This window comes from Manacus vitellinus, unplaced genomic scaffold, assembly GCF_001715985.3.
Source record: "Manacus vitellinus isolate BGI_N305 unplaced genomic scaffold, ASM171598v3 scaffold_1_pilon, whole genome shotgun sequence".
Classification (NCBI taxonomy): Eukaryota; Metazoa; Chordata; class Aves; order Passeriformes; family Pipridae; genus Manacus; species Manacus vitellinus.
The window spans coordinates 52,594,999-52,605,866 of record NW_021939396.1 but is presented as its reverse complement, the minus strand read 5'-3'; the positions used below and the strand labels follow the sequence as shown (position 1 = coordinate 52,605,866).

General features: G+C 42.6%; 1 protein-coding gene across 1 annotated transcript; it reads right to left on the bottom strand.

Annotated features, from left to right (window-relative positions):
• Nucleotides 1–2,924: 2,924 nt before the first annotated feature.
• On the bottom strand, nucleotides 2,925–10,414 carry TUBB6 (tubulin beta 6 class V). The gene is made up of 3 exons (XM_008925566.3): nucleotides 10,310–10,414; nucleotides 9,126–9,236; nucleotides 2,925–4,427 (listed from the first exon to the last, which is right to left on the bottom strand). Exons 2-3 carry the CDS (start codon nucleotides 9,184–9,186, stop codon nucleotides 3,364–3,366), a joined length of 1,125 nt encoding a protein of 374 aa, XP_008923814.1. The 5' UTR covers nucleotides 9,187–9,236; nucleotides 10,310–10,414; the 3' UTR covers nucleotides 2,925–3,363.
• Nucleotides 10,415–10,868: the final 454 nt, after the last annotated feature.

The window sequence follows — 10,868 nt, the reverse complement described above, 5'->3', positions numbered from 1 at the left end:
AGCAGGGGCTTGTGCGGTGCACAGGGAGCTGCTGAGTTTTCTGTTCCTCTCACTGCTGGGAGAAGGAGCAGATCTAGACCCTCTTTCCCAACCTGAGTCTGTCCCTAAGAGGTGACGACCTTTTCCTAAGGCGATACATGTGCAAGAGAAGGAATGGAGAGCAGTAATTGTGGGATGCAGAGAGATGAAGAGCCCAAGGTGGCTTGGTTAAGGTGGAATGCACAAGGGCTGTCATGTCGAAGCCAAGGGCCTGCCCAATTCCTTGCTGGCTTTGCCCGGAGCAACTTTGCAAAGGAGCTGGCCCATCAGGTTAGATTCCAATACCACACCTTCTTTCCATGCAACACCTCACCCACTCCCTGTTTTCGAGTGGTGTAAGTTGCTATTTTTTCTTCTCATCCTAGCGCTGACACAGGTGTCTGCATCTGGGCGGTGCTAAGAGCTGCACTTCCAGGCTTCTGCATGTCTGGCTTGTCCTGGCAGCCTGCTTCTAGGTATTTCCTGTGGCCAGGTGCAAAGCAGTTAAAAAAGAGAGAAAATGAAGGTGGGCCAAGACAGAGAAATAAAAGGTGCAAGAGACTAGGCTGAAAATTTAGAGGGGAAATGAAAAACACATAGGCGAGGAATGTGAGAGGAAGAGGAACAAAGCTAGGTGAGACTCAGCATGCAGATTTCAAAATCAGAGATTTCCAAGCAAAAAGCAGGAAGTTATTTGAAAGGAAGGGCAGCTGGAGGAATTGTTCACTAAGCCCGTTACTAAAACAATTTTCAGTTGTATGTCAGGAAAGGAAGATGATTAGAGTTGGCTGACTGAAGAGGAACAGGAAACATTTGTGCTTCCCAGGCCTCTCTTACTGCCTATATGTAAGCTGGTCCTCCTGTGATGTTCCTACCACTGGTTCCTGGGTTCATTTTGGTGGCTTGGGTATTTCCCCTCTAAGATCAAATAGAAGATTTGTCTCTTTTTTCTAAAGAGGGCATTAGTTTTCCTCCCCCACATTCTAGAAATTCCTCCACACATTCTAGAAATTCACACCAAACAGTTGCAAGTAAACACGTGAAAGACTGGGTGAGTCAAAGCAGGATCAGAGAACACTGTCAGGTCTGGATTTCACAGCCTCAAGAGTCTATATTCTGCATTTTGCATCAAGTGTACAAAAAGCAATAAAGAACAGGCTGGTTCACCAGGTGAATCACTCGATTATTTAGGAATGCCAGGATTCCTGGCATTTTTAAAGTATGAACTCTTTTTTCTCCCACAGTAATATAAAAACGTATGGCTTGGACCTAGGTATGAATTTTGTATTATAATAAAACGCAGTTCCACAAGTGGTAAGATGGTTAGTTCTATTTCATTTGGAAGTAACAATGCTAGTGCTTTAATTGGAAAGCTGTGTGATAGCAAGCTCTGAGCCTGTAATGCATTCTCCTCCCTTGTGAAGACAATAACCTGCCATTTACAAAGAATCAACTAAACTTTGAAGTTTAATGGCTTTATTCCCAATAGATTTTGCTTTTGCTTTGTGTTGGTGATACATGTTAATTCTCTTTAATGCATATTGTGTTATAACTTTATCTCATGCTGTGATTAATACATAGCCACATCTCACATTTACAAAATGCTGTTCATAAATCCTTTAGGCATCTCTAGACATTGCAACGAACGTGGCCCCTGCGAATTTGCTGCCTCCATTATGACTCTCCTAAAGACAATCAGCTAGTCTCTGCCCACACCCCTATGCCAAAGCCAATTTGGTCAGTATGTTCCAGCAGCTGTGTCTCAACCCCTGAAGTCACTTTATGTTACCATGAAAAACTTGTACTTGATTAAAGCTAACTTAGTTCCATTTCTATGTGGCATAGAATCAGGAAGACAGCTTCAGGTCAAGTGATTAACAGTAGCCTGGTTCATATATTTCATAAAACACTGTGTCATTCCCTGAATCCCAAACTAACAAAACATAACATCATGTTGTCAGGAGCAATGGATCTTTAGAAATTACACTAAGTTTGTAAAGTGCCTTTTTAAGTATTGAGCAACACGTTTTGCTTGGAAAGTGCTTCTGAAGGCAAGAAGAAAAAACAAAGAGTTCCTGAAACATTTAAAGTTTGGCTTTCCGGAGGGTTTCTCCTTTGTTTGCTTGTTCTGTTGCCTAGAAACTGACCTAAATAAGACACTCCATGTAGACAGAGTGTTCTCTGGTGGAGGCTCTCTAATGGAGAAGGGCCGTTTAATTGATATGAGCAGAAACATAAAGCATGCACGAAGAGCAAATGCCCAACAATCACTTTGTCAGCTGGCTTATGCAGAGATCTTTCTGGTTTGCCTTTAGTGTGAGCAGCTAAACCTGTTGTTCATCTTTAATTCTGCCAGCAGTTTTGAATATTGTGGATAAATGCTCTTGTACTTCAACCTTAATCTGTCCAGTTATTTTAACTTATCTTGGTAGCAAGACATGCACAGCATCTATAGGTGTGCTGAACTTACAAACCTAGGTAGCGAGATCTGTTGACACGTAGCCTACATCCCCTCTCCCACCATCATCTGTGGAATATCTGTATTTCAGCTATATGGGTTGGTGGAATAGGGATAAGAATAGCACCTGCAACTGGTGATAGTCAGAAAGACAGGGGACCAGCAAGATACTGGGGTGTCTCTTTAAATCCTGGGGATCCATGAAGAACTCATCACAAATTGATAGACTTCATGTATATAACCTGTGGTCAAGTCACAAATCCAGCCTCTAGCCTGCAGTTCACTGGATATTTATGTAGCATTGACCACCCAAAACACTTCTGCTTGAGAGGATACTAATAATTTTTATTTTGGTTTCAGAGGACTGAAATCAAATATCACTGTCAGTAGTTACTGTATAGAATATGAAAAAACTTTTTCTTCTTTTTATTATGAATAAATTTTGTTGCTGGCAGTTCAGTAGTGTACATTTGGTACAGAATGAGTGCTTCAAACCCACAAGATTTTCTTACCCATAACTGGATGAAAATAGCGCAGCTCTAATTTGTAGATTTTCAAGCCTATTTTACATCTTCTCTTCTAGAACTTTAGGGATGACAACCTGTTTGGAAAAAAAAGAGCCCAAACTAGCAATCTCTGTGTTCAGACTCTTAGGCCAAAGCCTTAACTGAATGCCTTACATTTGTCTCATGAATAGAAATGGCCCGATTTCCAGAAATGCTGAATGTTCTCAGTGATCTCAATGGACTCTGAAGAGCACCTCTTAACATCTGAAATTCATGCTCCCTTTTTTTTTTTTTTAACATAAATATGGATTTACAAGCCTAATTATCAGAAATTGAGAATTGAGAGCTTGGTCTGGAAAAAAAATTGCACACTTAATTTCTTTATTCATTGATCTCTTCCTCATCATCTTCAAACGCTTCCTCTCCATCATTAGCTGTTGCTTCTTGATATTGCTGATACTCTGAAACCAGGTCATTCATGTTGCTTTCTGCTTCTGTAAATTCCATTTCATCCATTCCCTCTCCTGTGAACCAGTGGAGGAAGGCCTTTCTCCTGAACATGGCCGAAAACTGCTCCGAGATCCTTTTGAAGAGCTCTTGAATAGCAGTGCTGTTGCCAATGAACGTGGAAGCCATCTTGAGGCCACGGGGAGGTATGTCACACACTGCCACCTTGACATTGTTTGGGATCCACTCCACAAAGTAACTGCTGTTCTTGTTCTGGATGGCCAACATCTGTTCATCAACCTCCTTCATCGACATGGGACCACGGAAGACGGTAGCCACTGTCAAATATCGGCCATGCCTTGGGTCACAGGCTGCCATCATGTTTTTGGCATCAAACATCTGCTGGGTGAGCTCTGGAACAGTGAGTGCTCGGTACTGTTGGCTGCCTCGGGCTGTCAAAGGAGCGAAGCCTGGCATGAAGAAGTGAAGGCGTGGGAAGGGGACCATATTCACTGCCAGCTTCCGGAGGTCAGCGTTTAGTTGGCCTGGAAAACGCAGCGATGTAGTCACCCCGCTCATGGTGGCAGAAACCAAGTGGTTTAAATCACCATATGTTGGAGTGGTGAGCTTCAGGGTGCGGAAGCAAATGTCATACAAAGCTTCATTGTCGATGCAGTAGGTTTCATCTGTATTTTCAACCAGCTGGTGGACTGAAAGCGTAGCGTTATAAGGCTCCACCACTGTATCAGAAACCTTTGGAGAGGGCATGACACTAAAGGTATTCATTATCCTGTCCGGATATTCCTCTCGTATCTTGCTGATGAGTAGGGTTCCCATGCCAGATCCTGTCCCTCCTCCCAGGGAATGAGTGAGCTGAAATCCTTGCAAGCAATCACAGTGTTCACACTCTTTTCTTACTACATCAAGTACAGAGTCGACCAACTCTGCCCCTTCTGTGTAGTGTCCTTTAGCCCAGTTGTTTCCGGCACCAGTTTGTCCTAAAATAACATACGACAGGAAAAAAAACCCATAAAATTATTGGTAAGGTTTGATATTTGTATGCTGGATGGATTAATATCTGTAACAAAAGCTGCTATAAATCTGTCAGGTAGATAACTGTGGTCTTCAGTTTTGCCTACTCTCATATATATATAAATATAATATTATATTATTACTGGAAGTATCAACATAAATTTTTTAGTATCTGGTAGTTTTCATTTATGTCTTTGGGCATTTTTTTTTCTTTTTTGGCATTTTACCTTCCATAAATGCAAAGGTAGCTTTGACTCCTTCTTTTGAAAGCTTTCACACTTCCAATCCTGATTTTTCTGTAAACACAAGATGACTCTTTAGTATTAAAGAACCTCCTGTCTATAAGGACCATGATGCATACAAATCTAAACCACAGATATATATTTCTAAATTAAAGGTTCTTGGACTGTTCTACAAGGCACAGAAGCAAACACTGTCATTCAAGAATAAAGCTGGGCCTCACAAGTCCTATTTAATTTGTTATATCAGGAACTTTTAAGCTTTTTTAATTTCATGAATGAAAATACTGATCAAAAGAAGCTTCAAGACCATTACTTCAAAAACGTGGAAGTTAATTGCCTTTTAGGTTTTACTGGTTTCCCTACAAACTCACTGTTCTTCAGGATGTGCAAAGCAACTTGCAAAATTGGATGGCTGATGTTTCATCAATCTCTTCTTTTCTTCCACAAGGCTATTTTCCTTTTGTGTGCCACTCAGTTTATTAAGATGAACAGTCCAGATCATTTGCTATGCCACCATTTTGTTATTACTTAGATAACAAAGAGGATTAAACAGGGGATCAGTTTTTTAACATTCCTGTTCCTCACAGTGACTACTATATACATACATTGTGCCTCTGAACTCACTCAGTGTACTCCTGTGAGTGGTATTCAGGAAGAGCAGTAGTTTCAGAATTAAGTGTACAGCTGACAAATCCTGAGTTGTTCTCCAAGACCTTCTCCTCCCTTCCTCTTACCATGTCTCATTTCAATTCCCAGTGCACTGTGTTGGTGCCAAACATATCAACCAGGGAAACTGCTGGCTGGGATATTTTTTAAATATTATGCACTTTATTTTCACTGCATAAATGCTTGGTTTCCTCATGATGTATTTGGTTAGTTAATGCATTGTTCTATATGCTGCTATATTTTTCACTCTTTGAGCCCAGGGAGCTCACCACTTCCTGTCCAGCTGGGCAAAGCACATAGTAATATCCTTCCAGAATTAAATATGTTTGTAACCATCTGCAGTCTGCTTGAGCAGATCCCCTACTACAGATAGGGCAGCATGTCAGGATGCACACAAACAAACAGACATCACTCCAAAATGCAGAATTTAGCTCTGTTAGGATCCTTCTGAGTTTAGGACTTTATCTTATAGGTTGCCCCTTGTGTAAACAACGTGTTGTTCTTCCTCAGTGGGCAGTGAGATAAGAAGTAGGGAATAGGAACAAAACACAAGGTAAGAGGAGAATGGCAATTACTCTAACAAATGTGAAAATTTTATTTTCATGGGGGAAAAAAAAATCAGTAAAAACTGATTTTACTTGCTTTTGCTTTGTTTGCAGATTAAGTTTGCAAAATTTAGAAGGTAGCATGACTAACGCAGAGGTGGACATATCCTCCTTTGGGCCCTCCAGTGTACTAGACTCCCTCAGCCTTACTCTGCATCACACAAATTCCAGGATGCCCACACAACTCCAGCCATACCAACTCTCTCTATTGCACTATCACAACCTCTGTATCTAAACTGTACCAGTGGCTGCCAACACCAAAACTAATGGCTTCCCTCCAGCCCTCTATTGGCTACTACTGTGATAACACTGCACTTCTTCCACTAGTCAGTCATGTGCCTAGGGTCTCCGACATTTTCATTGGAAATTTTCTGCTGTTTATACCCAGTAATCTTGTATTTCCAGCACTGTAAGACCATCACTACCACCACATGCAACATGTAAAATAAGCCCTGGAAGCTCCATGACAATACAGTGCGGTCTGGAGGTGCCAAGACTGCCACACACCTGGAAATCCTGACTCCTATCCTGCGAAACTCTACTGGATGGCCTCCACTTATCAGGTGTCCACCTACCTGACCTCTGAAAATCCTAAGCAAACACAAAAATTATGAAGTTTCACCAGGACTAAATTCTCTAGGTGGAAAACGAGCCTGTGTCCACAAAATTCGGGACTTGGCAAACCTTTTGCCAGTCTTGGAAGCTCTGCGTTGTACGCAGCCCGTCTCTAGCATACTGCCTCTGTCATTTCTCACTGTACGTTTGCCAGGATCTAAAGAAGTCTACACGAAGCAACCCCACAACTTATCTGCACTCTTGGCACTTCCAGATCCTTCTATCACTTTCTTTTTACAGCACACTGTAGGGTTATCAAAGACATTCAGGTTGAGCTGCACATGCAGAGAAGCCATTTGTGAATAGTCAATATATTTTTTAATCCCTAAAATGACAACTGTTTTCTGCAATCTTCTCTCACTCCTTTCCTCTCTTCACAGCTTCAAATAGAAGACAAACCTGGTAAGAAAGGGCAGTAGTTTGTATACTAATGCTTAGAAGCCTATTGTGAACAGCCTTGCTGCAGAACTTGTCTGTGACTGCCTGACAGCCATTTTGTGTTTGCTCCCACCAGTTCATACAATTTAAATTGAAGTGGTATCTATGTAGCAAATCTAGCAAGGGTGTACACAAAAAAGAAAGACAAATGCAAAAACGTACAAATGAAAACTGGTTAACGGGAAGAGATACATCAAAGTTCAGAGCAGTTCTTGGTGGGCAACTGTATGCTGTAAGAAGGCCAGGAGACCTGCCGGCTCATACAGCAAGATCGTTCCACTGTGCTTCTTCACGTTCAGATCACTACCTTGTCAACACAAGCATTAAAGTATAAGGATTGTTTTGTATCCATCTCAAATCTCCTGCTGGTCTGAGATAAATTCCCGTATCTGGAATATGTGATCATGTACTCAGTATACCTGCATGAAATCCTGACTGACGGTCCATGGTTACTTGCAGAGGTGGAAAACATCTCCATCAGAATGAACCCTAACAGCCTGGGGTACAGCAAGTGTGGGACTGCCAGCTTCTGCCACAAAATCCTTTGTGGGCCCAGGCCAGATTTTTAAAAGAGAAAACAAAATGCTTTGTTGGCTTTTGACACAGAAGATCATTACTTCAGCGCTCAGCCATTCTACATTATTCAGCAGGTTGGGAGGACAGTGCCTGATGCTGGCAGGGGCCTCTGTCAGATACGAGTTGATCACATGCTGTTGGTTCATTGTTATCTTGGCAGGAAGGGAGTACAGTTAACAGGACTATTGTTGAAGACATTCTGAATTGATTTTGCTCTGGTTTTACTGGTGGGGTGCCAAACTGCAAAGCTCCAGTTCAGGTATTTCCATAGGTCAGGTGAATTCACTTTCAGAGGGCTTATGTGGTCCATGCAGGGGAAAGGGAATGAAAGGAGAAACCTGAATATAGAAACATACTTCATAAAGCTGACTATGTTTATGGCTTTTCTCCCTAAGCTTACTTCTACATGTTGTAACAGAGATCCTTTGGAAGAGACCCTTAACATCCCTGCCATGGAATTTACAGGAGAACAACAGGCGATAGCATTAAAAGTTTTGAGTCAAAGACTTAAAGGAACTCTGCATGGCTTCTTTACTTCCCACCTCACCAGCAACAACCTAGGCTTAAGTTTGTTTTATACCACCCAAATAATGTTTATCTTTTCTCTGTCCGTCCTTGGCATTGTTCCTTCCTTATGTTGACATGATATACCAAACTAAGTTCCAACCTAAGCTTGCCTTGTCAGAAGGAAATGTTTGTGGCTAGTGCAGACTTGGAAACCAAAAGGACACGAGAGTTCTCATGGTAGCTTTCATTCAGACTTCCCGTTTCAGAAATATGCCGTTTCTCCTTTAGTGTAAAGGAACTGATAATGCCTCTGTACTTCATAAGGCTGCTCAGAAAGGGTAATATGCATTTTTAAGCTTAGATGGAAAGTACCACAGAATTCCAAAGCAGAACAGTAAAGGCAAAACCAACCCTCTGCAAGAACACTGCAAAACCAGTTCTACACATACTCTCAGACTGCTTCTCATTATGCTGGAAAATAAACCAGTAATGACAGTGTTTTCCATGTTACAGTTGGTCTTCTTCCACTATTACTATACTGTAAGGATCTACTGAAAAAGTTTAATTACACAGCCTAAAAACAATTCAGTGCTCAAGCATTTAATAAGAATTCAAGTGAAGAGTAGTCCAGTTGGTTTGTGGTTGAGGTTTTCCCTCGCCCCTCCATTTTTCTGCAGAATTTCCATACATTTTGTTGTAAAGAAGTGGCCTCAGGATTTCTCTGGAGTTCACATATATGGAAAGCAAATGTACTTTATCTGAATACCATAGGAAACTCTCAGCAGTTTGCTAATTGAAGGAATGATTTAACAGAAGAATGACTTTTTCAGTTAACGGGATCTCTTGACTGACTTACAGATAATTGCAATCGCATTGTTAGCTTATTAGGATTTATCAGTAGGATCACTTTGGAATAAAGAGATTAAATGCTTTTTGACCATTCACTTGCTAATCAAACCGCTGCTTTGTTTTTTACAAAAAAGAGCTCTGTTTTTAAAATGTAACATCCACATACCAAAGATGAAATTATCGGGCCGAAAGAGCTGACCAAAAAGACCGGATCGCACACTATCCATGGTTCCCGGCTCCAAGTCCACCAAGACTGCTCTCGGTACAAATTTCTGGGCTGCAATAAAAAGCAAGCATGCCCTTAATGCTCTGACAGAGTTATAGCCCTTAATACAGAAATATGTCTCATACTGTTACTCTAATACATAGTTCATACATATACAAGTACTTCCTGTACAGAAAGTCATGGTGGTGAAAAACCCAGCACTCTAGCAACAAATCAATACAGCTTGAAAAACAGAGCTGACATCTTTTGGGTTCTATACATGGTATATAACATTCTGTAAGATCTTTATTAGCAACAGATATGAGGGAGGGAAGTTTCTGATTAGAAAAAATAGTTTACGTGTTCTTTATAACAGAGTAGGTGAATAACGGGGGGTGAAGTGTTTATGTTCAAATGATCCTAATACATCTCACAAACTTTAATGTTTGAAGGATTCTCATCCACTGAAAGAGCTACTTGGTGTACATGGTAAACAGTGTATCTACCACAAAGCACAAAATAAAAAATCCGTATCAAATTGAAGTTGTTCAAGCAAACTCAGTTAAATAATATGAATTAACCCAAGCTGGACAAAAGATGAAACATTCACACTTGCAGGTTCGCGTGAACAGACCAAAGGACTCAAGATCTCCATTTTACACTGTTAACACCTTCCAACACCAGACTGACTCAGGGGATTTGGACACCTCTGGCATCCCATTAATGAGTTACTGTTCAGTTCTCTATTACCTACGGCCCAACCCTCTCATTCATGAAATTAGAGAGAGAGTACTACAGATGCAGGCTCATATAACCAACCGTTTCATTTGAGGTAATTGACAAGATGCATCTGATGAAGTAATCATGTGTTAGAAGAGCAAACCGTTGTGCTAAATAAAAAACATCCAGACCCTAAGGATAGTCCCTTGGGCCACTTCTCTCTGTCTGCGGAGATAACACCCAATTATCTTAACACTTTGTAAGAAAGTAGATAGTATTTTCTGCGTGTAGTGGGTTGAGCCGGGCACAGCTAGGGGACCTAATGGAATGCGAGGAAGGCGGACAGATGTGCAATTGTCTTCCAGACTCCGGTGCCCCTTCCCACGGAGTCTCCTGTCCCACTCCCCTCCCCGTCCCGCACTTACAAGATGATTCATTATAGTAGACATTGATCCTTTCCAGCTGCAGCGCTGAGTCACCGACATAGCCTCCGGCTGGGTCAATGCCATGCTCATCACTTATTACTTCCCAAAACTAAGGGAGGAAAAGCGAGAAGCGGGTTGGGAACTCCCCCGCGGAGCGCTGGGGGCCCTGCCCACGCTCCCGGGCGTGCGCCGGCCCCGCGGCAGCTGCCGGATTCCAGGCGTGCCGCCGCCCCTCCCTGCCCGCGCCGCCAGCGGAGCTGGGCAGGCACCAGGATTCAATCAACGAGCAGGGGCGGCCGCCCCGCTCCCCGCCGCGGGCTGCGCCGCCTCAGCGCTCCCAGGCGCTCGGGCTGTGTCACCGCCCCCCGCTCCTAAACCCGCCTGGACCGGTTTCAACGCAAAAATAATTTAAAAAAAATAATTTTTAAAAGAGGTCCCGTCTGGTTTGGGTACTTCCCAAAGCCTTTTATGGTCACGGGGAGCGGTGCGATGCGCGGTGCCCCGGCGCGCCCGGCGCCGTCGCAGGCGGCTCGCTCGCGGTGCACGGGCGGCCGGAGGG

Excerpts from the sequence above, each read along its gene's own strand:
- TUBB6 (XM_008925566.3), bottom strand. The coding sequence starts at position 9,186 with ATGGATAGTGTGCGATCCGGTCTTTTTGGTCAGCTCTTTCGGCCCGAT. Across the intron at positions 4,428-9,125 it reads GCCCGATAATTTCATCTTTG|GACAAACTGGTGCCGGAAAC; the intron begins GTATGTGGATGT and ends ATGTTATTTTAG.